The sequence below is a fragment of the Manis pentadactyla genome, chromosome 8 (assembly GCF_030020395.1).
Source record: "Manis pentadactyla isolate mManPen7 chromosome 8, mManPen7.hap1, whole genome shotgun sequence".
NCBI lineage: Eukaryota > Metazoa > Chordata > Mammalia > Pholidota > Manidae > Manis > Manis pentadactyla.
In genome coordinates, this window is record NC_080026.1 from 15917307 (window position 1) to 15937480 (window position 20174).

Consider the following 20174-nt stretch of genomic DNA (forward strand, 5'->3'; position numbering starts at 1 on the left):
TTGGAAATATTGAGAAATGTCCATAATCTAAAACATTCACTATGTTTGAAAAATTTTGACAAGGTTTATTCTATCAAGGAGACCCAAATAAAAGATTTTCCATATTTGAAGTCTCTTCTTTCACAAATTTCACCATGATTGTTCTGGTTTTTCTTTTGTTTGGAGGGAACTGGTTATTTTACTGTATTTCTACTAGTCCTAGACCTTAAAATTGGGCATGTCTCAATTTGAGGCTGTATGCTGTAATTCACATTCCACTAAAATTTTTAAGGTAAGAATAGAGAATGGAACTGACTGCATTAAAAAGGGAAAATAGGCAAGAGTTTCAATTTAAAACTGTGAGAAGTTGGAAGTTTCAGGAAAGAAGCAAAGAAAAATACCTCTTTATAAGCTGCAGAAGAAAGATCTTTAAGATGAACTTAAATTAGAAAGACCAAACATTTTATGGGAAAGGGAGACAGATGTGCTTTTGCAACCGGGAAAATACTGGTTAACTTTTAGTTGTGATCACACTTTGATGGTGTCTATGTGAAGCAAATGTTTTGGCTCTAAACTTGTTTCTGTCGCTTTTATGTTTTCTGCCTTCACCAACCAGGAGACAGGAGAATAAGGTAGATTCTTTCTGATGTGGGTCAATCAGACTTTCCCTATCTCATAAAAATCATTGATAAACGATTTAGTGTCTTTCAACTGGAAGCTTTTTCCTGAAGACCCTATAATCAAGATTTAGGGGCACAGTTGGAGAAAGTGATCTTAGTACATTTTGCTACCCATAATTCATCCACTCACATGTGAGAATGTGGGGTTGGAAAGGACCTAAGACATCATATGACTTTAATATGTCTGTTGATGTGTGAATGAAGCATATAGTTATAACTGTTTCTTCCTCTTAAAATAGTGTTAATGGTATAGCTGAATTCATTCTTTTCCTCAAACAACCCTAATATATTTTTTTGAAAGATGCACAAAATAATTAATCATCAGAGGACTGAATTATTTTTCATTTGGTTACCTTTTCCCCCTATGACATTGTGTGTTCATGTAAGTAACTTTATACTTGAACAATTATGTCTTTCAACATCCTAGAATGTTGTTGTTCAAAGGAGCTTTGAAACCACCAGTTCTCCATTTTGAAGGTGAGAATACTGAGAAAGCGAAACATGTGATTTCTGCAAGGTGGCACAGAGAGGCACAATGAAGACATAATTAAACCCCAATTTCCCAGTCTCCCAATTCCTATCTCATTGAGCCCTTCACTACACCATTTTGTCTTGATTGTGAACCGAGAACCATTTCCTCGGTCCTTTTAACTCACTCTATCCATGCCAGGTCACTCGAAAACTTTTGCTTGGATCTGCAAATTACATACCAGCATCTCAGGAAATTTGGAGTTCGTACATATGAGCCATTTTGCTCCAGAGGCGCTAATAATTGTCTTTATTAATAGTCTATTGGTTACTTACTAGCTGTTTCCACGTTAACAGACTACGTCCACTTGTATAGGTGGACCTCAAAGGACAGCAGGAGTGTCACGGTGTGGGACAGAATTGCCTAAATATGGAACTTAGAACAGGAAGTCCCCGCAATAAATTTACCTACAGAGAAAGCCCCTTTTAAGTGGCAGCCTGCATGAAAGTGCAGAATGTTGAAAGATGACAGACTTTTGGAAAATTCAAATGTGCTATGTACAAGGCCAAAAAGACAGGCAAAATGCTCTGGGGCTGAAAGTGTGAGAGTCTCTACAAGTCCCCAAGTCAAAACAGTAACGTAGCCCGGCCCCGCAAAAACCTAGATAGATCATTCTGGTGGAATGTGAGCAAAGGGATATGGTCCAGATACGGTGTGGGCTGCAGGCGGAACCCCGGCAGGTGTACCCACAGACGTTAAAACGTAGTAGATCAGGATATTTAAGCTGGAAGTTTTTTGTTTTGTTTTGAACTGAGCATTCACTACCACCGCGCCTCCGACCTGCACTAGAAAGGGCGTGGAGAGCGCAGGAAGTACGAAGAGGTGAGACCCGGTCTGGAGAAGGTAACAGCGACCCCACTCCCTGAACCCGTCCGCTCGGCTTCGTCCTTCCCCCGGGCGGGCCGCGCCCCCCACGGGGCAGGCCGGGCCGCGGGAAGGGCGCGCGGCGGGGAGGACCCGGGCTGCCGGGGAGGCGGGCGGCTTTACTGTCTCCCTGCGCCCTCCTCCTCCTCCCGCCCCTCGCCCCCGCGTCGCTGGAGAGCCGCCCGGGCCGCCCGGCGGCGGGTTATTTATAGCGCGGGCTGCGCACGCGTCACGGAGCCCGGCCCGGCTGACGAGGCCGCTGACGCGCTTGGCCGCGGGGCTGCGCGCCGGCCCGGCGACAAAGGGGACCTGTGTGTGCAGCTGCCGCCGCTGCCGCCGGGGGCCGGGGGCCGGGGAGGGGGCCGGGCGGCTGCTCCCGAGCCGCCTCCCTCCGCCCGCCACCCCTCGGAAAGGGACCGGTCTCTTCTGCCCCTGGCCGGGCCCCGGGCCCCGCCGTCTGCTGCGGCTTCCTCTTCTTTATTTTTAAAATATCTTATCAGTAAGTTCCCCTCGCCCCAGTCTCCGCTGCCACTTCCCCCGTTTCTCTCTGCCCGCCCCCCAACACGAGAGAGGGGGAGTTAGCCGGCCGGGGGGCGACCGCCTGGTGCGCCCCGGGAGCGGGACCCGCGCCGGGCGCGCCCAGCGGGGACGCGGTGACCGCGGGGCCGGGAGCGCCGGGCAGGTAACGTACCGCGTACCGAGGGCGGGGCTTGGTCTGGGGTGGGGGAGGGGCCCCGTCTCCCCGCGCCTTCGCCCCCGTCGCCCGCGCGCAGGAAGCCGATCTGGGTGTGTAGCGCCAAGAGCAAAAGAGAAACTCCGGCGTGACTGACTAGCTGAGGCTCCTCCCGAGGGCCCGAGATAATGGAGGGCTCCCCGCCCCCTCCCCGCGGGGCCCGGCCGGTCCACCCCCGCCTTCCGGGAGGAGGGGCTGGCGCGGAATTTAGGGACTTCCTGGGACGCGGAGACCGGCTCTGCACCGTCCCCCTCGGCAGCCGGGAGCTGGGAAAGCTTCTTCTGGAGCCTCTCGCACGTGGCAGGCAGGCAGAGAACTTGCTGTGCCTTCTAGGAAATTGCAGTCGATTTGTACTGCAGTTTCGCTAATTGGGAGTTCAAAATTAAACTTTAATAAAGCATTTGTGTCGTCTCGTCTAATTGTGAAAGCTTCCATCCGTCCTCGTAGATAGGCTCTAAGTCTCAAGTTAATGGCGCTAAACTAGATTTCCCCCCCAAGTACAATTCCGCCAGCCGCCGTTGGCGCAGCTGGATTTCCGTAAAGTACAGATGTTGCTAATGGCAGCTTAAGCACGGATGGGCAGATAGCATACGGAATGCAACATGTTGCCATATGGTTCCTTTAGCCTTTCACCTCCAGGGATATCAATCACATATATTCTGGGAGGAACTTAATGACTCTCTGAACGGCAAAATGAATTACCTGGTACAATTTATATCTCTTGACCTGATACGTTATAACAACAGGGAGATAGGGTCTCACAGTTTCTGTGGTATAAATTGAGCTACAGGGCTACATTTCAAATTCTGTAACATCTCCGTAGTTTGAGGGGCCCTGCCAAGTCATTCTGGCTGTAAAATCTGTTTCTGTAATCCCTTCCCCTTCCCACCTCGGATGACACAAAGTTTATAAAGTTTAGCAAAACCGTTGTGTTGTCTTAGAAATTGCCAATCAGCTGACCAAATACTAATTGATAAAGGCATGGAGAAATGGAAAATATGACTTCCAGAACTAGTTACTTAAAGAGTTAGAAATCGCTGGGAACACCGTACTGTGGAATCCAGAAAATTAAAAAGGACTTTTAGGAAAGACAGGTATTATGCTAGTCGTTTCAATGTAACTTATAAACCCATTCATTAACTATTTGAAATTCTGTATTTTTTTAAAACTGAAGTCATTCATAAACTTAGGAAAGTAACTTACAGAAAACAGAGCTCAGCAATATGAAATACAAGAAATATAAGGAGAACCTCCTCAGCAAACCAATTTCTATACAGTTCCCCAGCCCACCATGAACTATGTACTTGAACTTAGATCATGTACTAGTTATTTGCCACCATGACTCCCCCCCCAACCCTTCCCCCCCACAGGTCAGTGACAGCGTGCTGAAGTCACTTTAGATCCTAGTGGAATGATTCTGCAATATTTCACAGATCATTTTAAAAAATATCCTGGTGACTAATAAAATGTTTAATTGCCTCTAATTTCAGGTTATACACATGGTTGTCTTTTACTGTGTCTCTCCTTTTTCCTTTACTAATGCAGAGAGGCAATAGCGAAAAGCAAGAAATAAGGGTAACAAAGTAAAATAACAAAATAACATTTTAAAACTTTTTAATAGGGACATATGAAATCAATAGACATCTAAGGTATTTTGTTTCTGATAATATGTAAACCATGTGAAGTGATAGACTAGCAAAATACACAAAGACATAAATAGTATAAAAAGTATAGTTTCAATAGTCAAGTTTCAGAAAGTTAACATTTTCAAAGTTTGTCTATATATTATGTTTTTTCAGAATCATTTTGAAATTACAAGATAATGTTTCTCCTTTCCTCCTTCTTATGTAATGGCTGATGATTTGTTACCTAGTGCTTGAATTAGTGCAATGATTTTGATAAGTATCAAATAATATTAAATCTTTTTTGTATATTAGTAGAAAGTCTTACACAGAATGCATTAAGACCAATTTGAGTTATGATAACCTTTTCTGGGGGCTGTTTTTGGTAATCTTTCAATGGCTGAGATTTTATTTCTCTGTATAGCATCAGCCCTAGAGTTTTAACCTTGATCAGTACTTGGCTTGTCAATAATGACTACATCTCCATGACTTCTGAATAGGCAGTGAGTGTGTCCTTTTAGTCAGTCACACAGAACTTGCCTTACAAAGCTGTTATTGTCATGAACAGATATTGCAGCCTTTTGTTAGGCTCTGTGATTATTAACGTGTTCCTCCTTCAAAAGCCAGTCTGCAAGTCCTGCTGTGCTTCATTTCAGAATTCAAGTCCATTAGTAAATAAAATCCTAAGCAGCATTACTTGCTTTTTCTCAAGTTATAACATTACATATAGTTCATGAATAATTTCAGGTCCTTTTAGACATTAACTATATATATTTGATATACAGTAATAAAACAGTATTTGTATCTTGCATCATGACTTATTTTAAATGAAGATTTGATGGATGTCCATTGTTACTCCAAACGAGATGGCTGGCTGCCAAGGCGATCCCTTATAGCTGGAAAGTACTAGCATTGTTATTTTCTACTAGGGAATCGCTTTATATTTTTTGAGGCCTCAACTTCACCTCCCTCTCTCAATATTGCCCTTCTATTCAGCTAACCTAACAAATGGTTTGGATGTGAATATGTGTCCGTATTGGCCAAGGAGATTTTCGCCAGGGTTTCTGGTTGCCTCCTGGTTTACAACCTTATTTTGAGCTGGTAGGTTTAGCTGAAAATGAAGAAATATTAATTGGACAAGGTGTAGTCTCCATGGTCTAAGTAATTTTAATTGTGCTGTAACCCAAGCTACGTTATTTTTTACTCATGAATGTATTTAAACATATTTAAGATAGGGTAGATTTATGTTTTTCTCAAGGTAACGAGACAAGTTATGGATAGTCATTAGGTCTCTAACAGAACTCTTCACTCCAGTGAGTGGGGATGGGGAGAGCTATTAGGAAAGAGCATATAGTCCAAATGTACTTACTGGCTGTGTTTGCTTTTTAAATTTAAAATCCACACTGCTACATTGGAAATTTGTTTCTCTCTTTTATAGCATTTCATTTTTACAAAATTAGAAAAAAAAAACCTGTCAATCTGTAAATATTTAACCAGCCAAGCAGGAAACAGTCTTTTATTCTCAGCTATATGCAGCTTTGTTTTTATCTGGTTTAGTGTGAGTGCCATGTAAATATCACATAAAAATTTGACTTGGTTTTCCTTACTTTGACTGAAGATTGACAGGGGCTTCTTTAATTAATCTTGTTCCCTTTCATGTTCTGTATTCTGATATTGAAATACAGTATTTTTATACATTTATAAGATTGTGTTGCATTTATTTAATTTGTTTCTTTTTTTAAAGCATGTAGCCTTGAATGTTTGTTCTACTTTTTTTTTTTCTCTTCACATCATTACTCTGGTACTGCTTGATGTAACTTGATTAGCTCCCTCCCCAGTCATGATTGGTAATTAAAATAGGCATTAAAATTAGTCACTTAGCAATTTTGCTGTTCAATTGGCAATTAAATTACTTAATTGCAATTAAAGTCCTAATTTTAATTGGCAAAATGATAGATGTAGATTTAAGATAATATGTATAAATACTTTAATAAGTGTCTATATAAGGATTACTTAATTACTCAACTTCAAGTTTATGCTGTTAACTTTAGAACTTTTAAGTGAGCAATGAAATTTATATTACATCTATTCAAAGGATATGGTAATTAGATTTATTACTTATCACTATAAGGGTCCTTGCTATAAGTTACTTTTGTAGTGTTAAAATTGTAGGCTTCATAATTGCAGAATTATGATCAGGGAAAGGGCATATGTCTTTGTGTTATATCAATTCAGGATCTTCATTTTTTATTAAATTGAGAGGTTTGTATCCACTAGTTAGTGGTTATTTTATCATTAAAGGTAGAACAAAAACTAGCCAGCTATGATATACATATAAAAACTGTTGCAAAGGGTACGTCTTCTATCTACTTAAACAAAATGCTATCTAATACTGTGATGGTTACTAATGTCATTAGCTACTTTTAGAATTTCAAGCATCTATAAGTGTCCTTGGTATTTTCTTACCATATAGCAGCCTATTTTTTAGAATCTTTCAAATGTCTTCTAGGACTTTGTACATTTCAATGTCTCCCATGTTTACTGAAATTAGCAATGAAATCTAAAACCAAAATTACTTTTCCTTACTTTAAGAAGAACTCTTACATAAGAAAATATTGGTGGTTACTAGAGGTTGGGAGGAGGTGAGATGTTTAATGGGTATAGAGTTTCAGTTTTTTAAGATGAAGATTTATGGGGATGGTTCTTGATGGTGGGTACACAACAATGTGAATGTATTTAACACCATTTAACTGTATGCTTAAAAATGGCTGAGATGGTAAATTTTTTGTTAAGTGTATTTTACCATAATAAAGAAAATATTATGTGGTTAATTTAAAAGTAAGTATTGAGGAAATGGTTACTGAAAGTCACACATTAGAGAAAAGATGGATTTTTATTACACAAAATACTTTTTGAGTGGCATGAGGTTTTACCATATGTTCAGTTTTATAATTTTAATTTACAAGTAGATGCTTCTAGTAAAAAGGATGCTGGTTTTTTCTGTACATCTTTACACATTTCTAGAACTGAGTTCTGAATCAAAGTAAGAAATACTTTCATGTTAAGTGGTTTTTGGTGAAAAGTGGGCTGGGTAAAATTGATTAAAAGCCCCAATTACCCAAAATATAAAAATCAGCTAAGCAATTAACTTGTTCTCAAAAGCATACTATAGGAAAGGAACAAATGATTGGTTGATTAATGTCTTACTAATGCAAATGAAATGGCCAAAGCAGAAAACCCAAAGCCCTCAATATTAAAATATGATTTTGTATTTCCACTAATTTTTTTTTTCAAAGTGAAAATTTCTTCTATCACTAATGTAAAATAAAACTTCCTGCTGAATGGCGATAGCTTAAGATATGTATCTCATTGTTATGCTTAAAATATGTTCCATTAAGTAATTTTACCTTGAAATATCTTAAGGTTACTTTGACTCTTACAGCGTAACAGTTGTGTCTATTCACTATATCTGAGTTGTAAGGTCTACTCTATGTTCATTCTGGGGGAATAGTGAAATAAATCCCTAAAGGCCTCTTTTCCATGCATTAAGATAGAAAATCCTGTGGGATTACATCCATGTTTGCTTTGTAAATTATACCAAAAGCTCAATTTTATTAAGTATAATCTGCCTAGCCGTGCATAAAATAAAATGCTTGGGTTAGATGTGAGTGTATGTATTATTGACATTAAAAAAAATATTTTTCTATTCACGTGCTAATATGTTCTGATTAATATTATAAAAAATAGTATATATGTAGTAATATGACTTTCTTAAATGCTTTTCTGAGGTCAATCAATAGTATATATTTGTAGTAATAATAATCTTGTGATTTGTTGATTTCAAAAGAAGAAATGGACAGGACCAATTTTTTACTCCCATTTATATTAGATTGTTAAGAAAATAGATCTTCATTTTGGGGTAACTTTACACATTTATACATGACAATAAAGTTGTATCAGATTCTGGACCCTGAAAAAAGCCATTATTGTCATTTTAATTGAGTTATAAAATAGTATATATTCAAGAATCTATTTATGTTCAAGAATCTTGAAGTGTTGCTGTCATATAAATGCAGAATTTCAGTTTCTTTTAGCCTAAAGCATCATTTTAACATTTTCTGAAAGGTTCAGTTACACCTTTTGATTTCATTGTATGTGTAATTAAACCTCTGTGCACAAAAGCATTCTCTTATATACCAGCAAATACACCCACAGGAATCCTCTTCTAAACTGTTAATTTATTTAAATATGTAATCATAGGATTTTAAAACATGCTTTCATTTTTCCAAACTATATGCCAATTTGAACTAGGTGATAAAATGAGAAATTATATTACTATTTTGATTTTTTTTTGCCTCTCTGTGACCTAATAGTGAGTTAAACATGGGTAGGAAGAAATAAAATCTATTGTGAAACTAATTCCATGTGTTAAACTGTTTCCCTTTTCTAGAAAAAGAGACTAAAGAATGTGTAGTTACTTATGAATTCCAGCACAACATGAATATTTGGGCCTGCAGTATGCTCTCCTCAAGCCTAAATAGTAAATAGCTAGAGGCGTGTGGGGGGGTGCGGGGGTGCGCGCGCGTGCGTTATCCTCCTGGACCGTGTGGAGTCAGGCCCCCTACTGACAGGATCAGTCAATTACAGACATTGGAGGTTCTACTGAGAGTTCGTTCCGTCAGAATCTGGTAGCACACATAAGTCTGGAGTTTTGAGCGTGGTACTTCTTTACACTTTCTTCTGGTGACTGTGCTGGGTCCTTTCCACCCCAAGTATATCCGAGCTCTACTAAAAACACCAATCCAAGGAATAACTTACACAATAATTGATTTAAGTGAGTTTTTTAGTCTTGCATCCACTGTGTCTTCCTAAGAAGTAAAGTTTCTCAGGAATTAGAATAAGAATTTGAAGAGGAAAGGGAAGACTCATATGAAGAGATGGATAGAAGGAGGAAAGTCCACCTTCATCTCAGTCTAATGTTATATTAATCAGCCCATTCCCAGTTACTAATAATTATTATAATTAGCCGCTGTGAAAACTGCCTCTCGATTTTAGGTGCATTAAGACTTGGGCAAACGACAGGTTGTCGTTACAGAATAACGATTCACACTACGTTTGATGTCTTTGGAGCTCACTTTAAGAACTCCAGAACACTTTTCCACTCTCTGGGAGAGAATTATCAAGTTGCCCGCAGGCTAAACCCAAGTGATTTTTAAAAATGGCAACCAGGAAGGAGGAAAGTGTGGAAGGAATGTTTCTACTCAGTTGTGCTTGTAGTATGGTGCGTGATGGTTACAACCTTAAAGTTCTCCCGGTCCCCGCTTTCCTAGGAATAGATAAAAAAATAATTACTGCCACCCCAGCGTATCTGCGCCCGTTTCCTACTGCCTGAAAATAGCAGCTGGGAGCCTGGCCCCCCGCCGGGATCAAGGCGCGCTCCCCTCGCCGCGCCCCGCTCCCTGGCGGAAGGGGAAGGGAACCCGGGAGGGCGCCACCGAGCCAGAGCTGCTGCTATTTTGGGCCCAGCCGCGCGGGTGCGTCAATGCCTGCGCCCCTGCGTCACCGCCACCCCCACCCCTTTCCTTCTCCCCTACTCTCCAAACTCTCACTTTTTCCCTTTCGTTCGCGTGAAATCGCTCCTGCCCACGGAGCGCTGACGCTACCGAACTCATGCTAATAAGCTATTCTTTGCCCTCCCTCATCCCCCTACTCACACACCCTCACCCGCCACCCCCACTCTGTCTCCCTCTCCCTCTCTCTCTCTCCCTCTCTCTCTCTCTCACACACACACACAACACACACACACACTTCCTGGTTTTATTTTTTCTCGCGCCCGCTAGGGCACCACTGAGCCGCGGCGGCGGCGGCGGCGCAACAGCAGCAGTCGCAACATCTGGGGGAAACTTAAGGTGGTCACGTAGGTTTTCCCCCGGCTGCGGCGCGGAGGTGCCAGCGGTTTCTCGGGGCAGCCGCCAGGCACCTGACGGTTACGCCTCTCCAGCCGCTGGGGTGCTGGCGGGGGCGGGGAGCCGGCAAAGGCGGGGGTGGAGATTAGAGCTGAGCGGTGGGGATCGCGGAGAGTTCCACGCGTTGGGCCCGTACTGGGAACATGAGGATGGGCGGCGGTGGGGGTAGGGGGTGGCTCCCGCAATCAGGAAGCGAGCCACGCCGGGGGAAGGCTGGTCCTCGTCGCAGGCAGAGAAGGGGGTCGCTTCCAAACCGTTTCCCCGTTCCATCCTCTTGCAGCCCCTCGGGAAAAGCCCCAGAACCCCGCCCAGCCTACCACCCCAGCGTATCTGCACCGAGGAGCCGGGAAGGGGACTCGCTCCAAGGAGTAGGGGCGTTTCCTTTGCTAGAAAGCGCCTTGCACCCTCAGGGTGGCGGGTGGATTGACTTGCAAAGCGAGGTCGGCAGCGACTCTGGCTGCCGCGGGGGTGCGGCCAGCTCACACAGTCTGCCCGGGCCCCTTTCTTAAGAGGGCTGGACGCACACACTTTACGCTTCAAGGAGATACCCACCGACCTAAGTTTTATCTTTCCCTCTTGGCTCCCAGATTGAGGCAGCGAGAGCCGTTGTGCTCCAGAGGGATGTCAGTGTATTTCCCTAAAACTCATGGAAGCTTGTGAGTTGTTGGGCACCGAGATGTGTCGAAAGTAATATTACAGTTGGCAAAAGGTGAGATTAGAGCACCTTTCTGCAGAAGGCGCACCTGTTGCGCGCTGCTCGGCTGCATTGTCTGCGAAAGGAAAGTGGGTGACGCCTCACTGTGAATTTTGGGGGTCCCTAAAGGTCTGGGTCGCAGTCTACCCTCTCCTCTCCCCTCCCCTATCCACCCACTACGTTGTCCTTTGCACGTGGGCACTGCAAGGAAAGAAGGGAACACAGAACATAGGCCCTACCCACTCCCTTCCACCTTGGACTCGTGTGTGTGTGTGTGTGTGTGAGAGAGAGAGAGAGAGAGAGAGAGAGAGGGAGAGAGAGAGGTGGGGGCGGGGAGGAGAAAAGGGAAGAGAGAGTAGGAATGCCAGAAGAGGAGGAGGCCGCCGACAGGAAAAGGAAGAAAAGGACGATGTAACGGGCTGGGGAAATCCCACCCTAACTGCCCGAGCTCTCCGAGCGTCTCGTGTCGTGGGGCTTCTGCATGCGCTTCGGCTAATGGGGGTGACAGGCGTGGGTGGGTGAGGTTAGGGCGCTGCCCGGCACACCCCAGCCTCTGCGATTCCAGGTGCTGGCTACCTGGCCCACGCCAGCCCTCCCTTGCGCCGGGGCTTTTGTTGCACCCTCCCCCACGCTTGAGGGGCCGGGTGGCAGCGGTGGTGCGCGGGTTTGGGGGAAGGTGAGGTGAGATGTCGCGGCGCTTGCGGGCTGTGCAGACCCGAGTGGAGAGGTCACACCTCTTTCGGAAAAAAAAAAAAACAAGAAACAAACAAACATAAAAAACCCAAAACCAAGCTGGCTACCAAGGTGAACCCAGAACGGTTCCCACCTTAAAATCGGCCCTGCTCGTGACGTCAGGTCGGAAATATACCAAAGCGAGCGCGGGCCAGGAGTCCGGGGAGCGCGGCCGCGCGGCGATTGGGCGGCGGGCCGCTGACGCGCGCTGACGCGCGGAGACTTTAGGTGCATGTTGGCAGCGGCAGCGCGAGCCACATAAACAAAGGCACATTGGCGGCCAGGGCCAGTCCGCCCGGCGGCTCGCGCACAGCTCCGCGGTCCTGCTCGTCCGCCCAGCCGGCCGCCTTCCCCTGCTCCATCCCGGCTCCCGGCGGCTCGGCTCCCAGCGGCCCCGCAGCTCACTCCTCCCCGACCCTGCCACCCGGACTCCCAGAGGGAACTACACTTCGGCCGAGTTGAATGAATGAAGAAAGACGCGGAGAACTCCTAAGTGAGTAGGTACAGCCCGTGCGCTTGCGTTCTTTTATCCTTCTTTATTCGTTTGCATGTCTCTTCTTTCCACATACGTGGTACAGGTTCTCTAGGAGTGGGCGTCAGAGGCGCGGAGCGCCAGTGGGCGAAAGAATGGGGAGAGTAGGTGCGCCCAGCTACAGAGGGCATTTGTCTGAACTCCAGCTCTGGCACTAGGGGTAGCTGACTCTCATCAGAGGCTTCCAGGCTCCTCATTGGTGGACGTGGAAGGGAGGCTTGCATAACTTGGGAGGCTTCGGACTTACCCGCAGAAATGTGCGCAAAGTTTGCTCTTAGTGAGAAATTGATTGTTGCCTTTGGACGCAGAGACTCCAAGTCCTGCCTATACGAGGGGCCTGGACGCTGCCCACAAAGTGACAGGGAGAAAGTTATTCAGTTTGTGTGTTGCTTGGGAACTGTGTCACCGCGGCTGGCCGGCTTGCCAGTGTTGCCTGGGTATTGTTGAGTAGGAGGGTAGGAGAGGGTGTTGGTAGAGTGTCCTGTTTCTAAGTTGTCTGAAATTTCTGGTTTTAACACATGCCGTGCTTGTGTATGTGAGTGTGTCAGAGAGAGACAGAGACAGAGAGAATATGTAGAATACAGTTATGGAGCTGTGAAGTTAACCAGGAGGTTACTATCCAGCAAGGGCATATTTCTCAAAGGCCATAGAGACCAAAAGTCTTCTTTCTACTTTTTCTGGTTAACCTTTCTCCCTCATGAAGTAAGATTATGGAGGAGGGAGAAACACAAGAGGAGTAGATGTTTGGCTTTTTCACTAGTAATAAGATTGTGCTCTAGAATGTCTTCCAAGTGGGGATATCTGAAAATTACTAGGACTCAAGAATGCCTTGTTCCAGCAAGTAGGCAGGTTGTGGAAGGCTGTATAGGGAAGGTGTTCAGCTTAGCATGTTGGGAAGTGCTGCTGACACTGTTGTCAATACTGGATAAGCAGTGTGCTGCTCCCTCTGCAATTGACCTAGGATGCCCCTTAAAAAGTAGTCTCTTCTTCCCACCCTTTGGCCATTCAAGATGTTGAAAGACAAGCTTGCTGGAAAAGTGAGTGGCAATTCACCTGTATCCCCAATCCCAGTGTCAAAAGCATTTAGGAAATCCAGACACTTCCATTTAGATTGACTTCAGGGCTGCCCAGGCCTTGTTCACATTTTGTAACGTGTGGGGGCGGTGGAAGAGATTTATTTTCATTTTATATTTTTGACTTCTTTCTCACCCCCTCCCAAAAGAAAAACCAATTTCACCACAGGAAAAGAAAGAAAAAATCAAGAGAAGGTCCCAATGCTATATTTTATTAAACTCTAGTTTCTTTTGATTTGGGTCTGCATTAAACTAAAATGGAAATAAGAATCCTCTCCCACCCACCTACCCCCACACATCCTAGCAAAGGGGCCAATCTATTATATTTTATAAGTATTAAATAAGTACATGGAATACCTTTCCTCCTTCAGAGCCCTCTCTCTGCAAGGATTTACACAGTACAGTGGGTGGCATTTTCTGTTGTTTCCAGCCATCTCAGCTACACATTCATTTTAACTGCTAAGTTTGGTAGAGGCTGCAGAGTAATTTCCAATAAAACAATCAAGGAGGGCATCAACGGGCCTGTCTGGTGAGTCTACAGATGCCCAGCCAGTCGGGGGCAAAGCCACCCTGAAGCTTCCTGTGTCTGTATTTCAGGGAGGACATCAGACAGGCTGGACTCCCCATTGCTTTACTAAAAATCTTGGGAATTTTGTCCTTCCTTGAATTACGACCCTGTCCACCTTTAATTTCCTCGAAAACGCCTGTAACCCGGCTGAAGGTTAGTGCAACTTCATTTCTCTTTCCCTCCCCCAAGTTTCCTAAACAGCAAGAAACAGGGCAATGCTATGTTCCTCAGCAAAGCCTTTTAGCTTAAGGTTTTCCCGAGCCATCGCTTTGGGGAACAACTTTCTCATTGTGCAATTGAACTTCATTTCTAGAATGAGCTTGCTGAACCCGAGCTTAAGGGGAAAGGGTCATTCGAGCGGGATTGCCCGTGAATATCCGGGAACGGAGACCCTCAATCGGTCTTTCTTTGAGCAGTCTTTCCATGCCCTGCACTGTTTTGCTCCGCAGCCTTCGCGCCCTCCGCCCTTCCTCTCGCGCCCCTACACGCTCTCTGACCGCCGCGGGCTGCCGGTGTAGCTCCAGGTGTACCCGAGCCCGGGAGGAAGTGTTCAGTTGACCAGGCTGAGTGTATATTACCCTGTTTCATTTCCAGCCATGCCTTGTGTTCAGGCGCAGTATGGGTCCTCGCCTCAAGGAGCCAGCCCCGCTTCTCAGAGCTACAGTTACCACTCTTCGGGAGAATACAGCTCCGATTTCTTAACTCCAGAGTTTGTCAAGTTTAGCATGGACCTCACCAACACTGAAATCACTGCCACCACTTCTCTCCCCAGCTTCAGTACCTTTATGGACAACTACAGCACAGGCTACGACGTCAAGCCACCTTGCTTGTACCAAATGCCCCTGTCCGGACAGCAGTCCTCCATTAAGGTAGAAGACATTCAGATGCACAACTACCAGCCACACAGCCACCTGCCCCCCCAGTCCGAGGAGATGATGCCGCACTCCGGGTCGGTTTACTACAAGCCCTCCTCTCCCCCGACGCCCACCACGCCGGGCTTCCAGGTGCAGCACAGCCCCATGTGGGACGACCCAGGCTCCCTCCACAACTTCCACCAGAACTACGTGGCCACAACTCACATGATCGAGCAGAGGAAAACGCCCGTCTCCCGCCTCTCCCTCTTCTCCTTTAAGCAATCGCCCCCCGGCACTCCCGTGTCTAGCTGCCAGATGCGCTTTGACGGACCCCTGCACGTCCCCATGAACCCGGAGCCGGCGGGCAGCCACCACGTAGTGGACGGGCAGACCTTCGCTGTGCCCAACCCCATACGAAAGCCCGCGTCCATGGGCTTCCCAGGCCTGCAGATCGGCCACGCGTCACAGCTGCTCGACACGCAGGTGCCCTCGCCGCCGTCACGGGGCTCCCCCTCCAACGAGGGGCTGTGTGCGGTGTGCGGCGACAACGCGGCATGCCAGCACTATGGCGTGCGCACTTGTGAGGGCTGCAAAGGTTTCTTTAAGGTGAGCAAGGACCGGGGTTGGAGGAATCAGGTATGGGCCCCCTAGTGCCCAGAGCCTCCGGGCACGGGCTCCGCCCTGGTGCAGGCAGCCCAGCCCCAGCTTGTCGGGACGGTCCAACTCCCGGGGTCCGCGGAGGCATCCAGCAGCAGTCCACCGGATGCGGGGTGGGGGTGGGGCCTTTGGGTGCCTGAGGAAGGGAAATAGAAAGACCGGGAGACTCCCTCGGACGCAGCCGACCCGGCCGGCCCCCCGCCCGAAGTTACTGGAGCCAGAGTTGGAAGAGGGTCATTTGCATGTGCTAGGAGCTGTCTTCTCTGTTCAGATTGAAATTGGTTAGGACAGAGAACCGTGTCTGAGCTAACCAAGTGGAACGGAATTCCCTATGGTCAAATTAAGTGATCTCTTTATTTCGCCATCCTGATTGAATAATCTTATCATTTTAAATAGAGAAGGTCTCCAAGGAATGTAAATAATATGAATGCCCACGGATTTGTATTTACTGAGCGTCTCCTTCTACTTCTCTTGGCATATAAAACACAGCAAGGAGCGGCAAGGTTAGCTCAAATGTTAACGCTATCAATTTTCTCCTGTTAAATGCCCTGGGGGAGGAAAAAGAAAAGAAAGAGAAAGGAAAGGAAAAGGGGAAAAAAATAAAAAAGGAGTTGTGTGTGCTTGTTTTGTGGGAGGGAGTGTAGATCCCAGCTGTTCGGAAATTATCTCTGGATTCCTTGGGTTGCTGGATTTTCAAGAGAAAAAAATTCTGCTATATTGTCTCTTTTTGCAGCGCACGGTGCAAAAAAACGCGAAATACGTATGTTTAGCAAATAAAAACTGCCCAGTGGACAAGCGGCGCCGGAATCGCTGTCAGTACTGCCGGTTTCAGAAGTGCCTGGCTGTTGGGATGGTCAAAGAAGGTAGGTCGGAGCAAGCAGCCCACTCCTCAGTCTGTACCCCCGGGAAATCGCTGTTTCTACCCCAACCCCACTTTCCACTTCCCAGACCTGGGGGTCTCCCGGATCCCCCAACCCGCATCTGGCCTCCACGACCCGGCAGCTGCCTGCTTGCCCATCTTGCCTTAGAGAATGCCGCTAGGCCCTTCTCGCCTTTAACTATACGACCCATTTAGAAGAAGACGTAAAACCACCCCACATTTTTTATTTTATTTTTTAATGCTTCTCGTTAGTAAAAGCTTTACAAGCAGTGGGGCCCTGAGCCGCCCCGGCCCGGCGTCCGGCGGCTGCGGCCTTCCCCGAGGAGGAGCAGAGGCGGCAGCTGGGTCCCGCTAGGGGGAGCGGCGCTAACCTGGCTGTTCCTTCGCAGTGGTTCGCACCGACAGTTTAAAAGGACGGAGAGGTCGTTTACCCTCGAAACCGAAGAGCCCCCAGGAGCCCTCTCCCCCTTCGCCCCCGGTGAGTCTGATCAGTGCCCTCGTCAGGGCCCATGTCGACTCCAACCCGGCTATGACCAGCCTGGACTATTCCAGGGTAAGAAGCTGGCGGGGGGGGTGTCCTATGGACAAACCGGCAGATGGGCAGGACCCCCTTCCCACACCTATCACTAGCCCCCAGATCCAAGGGTAAAGGAGGCAAGCCCTGCTGTGGCCTCACAGCTTTGGCCAGAAACACAGGAGACAGACTGATAGATAAATGCTGGGGGTGTAGCCATGAGGACAGGACAGAGGGACAAAGAGAGGATAGGCCATACAGTCACACCTCTGCCAGCAACCTTCCCACTGCCACCCTCCACTTGCATACTCACAGACTGATCCCTCTGATGCCAAAACCAGACACTGTGCAAAGTGCCCCCACTTGGATTCTGTCCCTACTCTTTCATTCAGATGCTCTAGCCCTCTTCCTCTCTGGCACTGTCAGGGTGGGGCCTGCCTGCTCTGGGGTCAGGGAGAGGAAAGAGTGAGGGTATATAGAATAGGGTGGGGTTCAAGTGGTCAGATTCCTCTTTTACCCCAGCTGTGAGAAATCTGTGGGCTTTAATTGGAGGAGGTTTGTCGGGCAAACCTAGAAGCCACTGCAATGTTATTAAGATTTGCAAAGGGCGGCTCTGCTTGGGACCCACTCTGGGACTGGCATGAATACTAACGTGTCAATTGTTTTGTGGAGATAAGAGTGAACGCTTCCCAGGGCTGGATGGCACTGTATTTAGTCTGTATGGAAATGGTAATTTACATATTTAAAGCAGCGACCTCATAGCACCATCCCTAATTGAATTAATTGCCCCGGAACATCTAATTTCCTTACTGGTCAGAGCGAGGTTTAATTGTTATAAAAACCTGGCTCCCCTACTAGAAACGGGGTTAGCAATTTCACGGGTTATATATTTTAGAGAACCTCATTAAGTGCTTTTTAAAATGAAATTCCAGTTCCAGGCGAACCCTGACTATCAGATGAGTGGAGATGACACCCAGCATATCCAGCAATTCTATGATCTCCTGACGGGCTCCATGGAGATCATCAGGGGCTGGGCTGAGAAGATCCCGGGCTTTGCTGACCTGCCCAAAGCTGACCAGGACCTGCTTTTTGAATCGGCTTTCTTAGAACTGTTTGTGCTGCGATTAGCATACAGGTAATGAGGGAGGCAATTCAGGAAGGCTGGAAAAACAGGAAGAGGAATGGAGAAAGGAAAAGAAAGAGGAAAAAATGGGTTGGGGGTGGGGAGAGAAAAGAACAGATAGGAAATGAAAGGTGGGGGAAAGGAAGTAAAGGGTAGTAGACAAAAGGAAGGAGCCCGGGAGCCTTGGATGAATGGAATGGAGGTGGGATAGGGGGCGTTCTTGATTGTTATGAAATTAAACCTTTTCAAGGTCTACTGGTCTACATTTTATTAACTCTTCGGTAATTAGGTGCCTCTTAAATCCCTCATTTATTGCTCTTCAAGTAATTAGTTGTTTAGCTTTTCTCTCTCTCTTTTTTCTCCCCTCTCTCTCTTTGGTATTAATTGCAGGTCCAACCCAGTGGAGGGTAAACTCATCTTTTGCAATGGGGTGGTCTTGCACAGGTTGCAATGCGTTCGTGGCTTTGGGGAATGGATTGATTCCATTGTTGAATTCTCCTCCAACTTGCAGAATATGAACATCGACATTTCTGCCTTCTCCTGCATTGCTGCCCTGGCTATGGTCACAGGTTAGTACCACAGGCTCAGGGCGCTTCTCCACAACTGCCCAGTAGAACTTGTCCCGGTGTTTCCTTGCTACCGATCCTCCTTGGTCCTGCCAGCTAGCTAACTGTCTTGTGTATTCCTCTTTTGTTTCTGATTGTTTTCTGCAGAGAGACATGGGCTCAAGGAACCCAAGAGAGTAGAAGAACTGCAAAACAAGATTGTAAATTGTCTCAAAGACCACGTGACTTTCAATAATGGGGGGTTGAACCGCCCCAACTATTTGTCCAAACTGTTGGGGAAGCTCCCAGAACTCCGTACCCTTTGCACACAGGGGCTACAGCGCATTTTCTACCTGAAACTGGAAGACTTGGTACCACCACCAGCAATAATTGACAAACTTTTCCTGGACACTTTACCTTTCTAAGACCTTCTCCCATGCACGTCAAAGGAACTGGAAAGAAACTTTAACGTGTCAGAGGGGCAAGTCACAAAGGGCAGAGATTTCCCCCTGAGCTGCTGCAGCTCTAGCTGGCTCCCACCCCCTCCATAAAACCCCTAACCCCTTGATCCCTAAACAAACAAATAAGCAAACAAACAAAAAAAACAACAAAAACTGTTGCTATTTCCTAACCTGCAGGCAGAACCAGAAAGGGCATTTTGGCTCCGGGGCATCCTGGATTTAGAACACGGACTGCACCCAATACACTGGTATAAACTTTTTATTATTAGTTTAAAACTCAGTTTATTGTTCAGGAAAAAATTCCTAATGTTTGATGGGAAATGTTTGACCATGTTTGGTTGTTGCAGTTGAGACAAATGTAACACACACACACATACACACACACACCATAAGGGGACCCACATGTATTGCCCTTAAAGACTTCAAAGTTTTCTGCTGTAAAGAAAGCTGTAATATATGGTAAAACTAAATGTTCCGTGGGTGGCATGAGTTGAAGAAGGCAAAGGCTTGTAAATTTACCCAATGCAGTTTGGCTTTTTAAATTATTTTGTGCCTATTTATGAATAAATATAAAAATTCTAAAAGATAAGTGTGTTTGCAAAAAATAAATAAATAACTACACAAAAAAGGGAAAAGCATGTTTGATCCTAGGTCGAAAATGTTATAGGCACTTGCTACTTCAGTAATGTCTATATTATATAAATAGTATTTCAGACACTATGTAGTCTGTTAGATTTTATAAAGATTGGTAGTTATCTGAGCTTAAACATTTTCTCAATTGTAAAATAGGTGGGCACAAGTATTACACATCAGAAAATCCTGACAAAAGGGACACATAGTGTTTGTAACACCGTCCAACATTCCTTGTTTGTAAGTGTTGTATGTACCGTTGATGTTGATAAAAGAAAGTTTATATCTTGATTATTTTGTTGTCTAAAGCTAAACAAAACTTGCATGCAGCAGCTTTGACTGTTTCCAGAGTGCTTATAATATACATAACTCCCTGGAAATTACTGAGCACTTTGAATTTTTTTGTTTTTTTTTAATGTCTAAAATTGTCAGTTAATATATTATTTTGTTTGAGTAAGAATTTTAATATTGCCATATTCTGTAGTATTTTTCTTTGTATATTTCCAGTATGGCACATGATATGAGTCACTGCCTTTTT

General features: G+C 45.7%; 1 protein-coding gene across 9 annotated transcripts; it reads left to right on the top strand.

The window, feature by feature from the left end:
• The first annotated feature begins 9499 nt into the window (after positions 1-9499).
• On the top strand, positions 9500-19615 carry NR4A2 (nuclear receptor subfamily 4 group A member 2). 9 transcript variants are annotated; one of them, XM_057505568.1, is made up of 8 exons: positions 9500-11082; positions 12084-12292; positions 14567-15432; positions 16217-16346; positions 16753-16916; positions 17810-18012; positions 18391-18569; positions 18714-19615. In XM_057505568.1, exons 2-8 carry the CDS (start codon positions 12262-12264, stop codon positions 18968-18970), a joined length of 1830 nt encoding a protein of 609 aa, XP_057361551.1. In that variant the 5' UTR covers positions 9500-11082; positions 12084-12261; the 3' UTR covers positions 18971-19615. The 9 variants fall into 9 exon arrangements, 8 of the variants coding, with proteins under 8 accessions (XP_057361551.1, XP_036740129.1, XP_057361553.1 ...); XM_036884234.2 differs by lacking the exon at positions 9500-11082 and having other exon boundaries at positions 11380-12292; positions 18391-18407; positions 18512-18569; positions 18714-18996; XM_036884231.2 differs by lacking the exon at positions 9500-11082 and adding an exon at positions 14002-14125 and having other exon boundaries at positions 11385-12300.
• Positions 19616-20174: the final 559 nt, after the last annotated feature.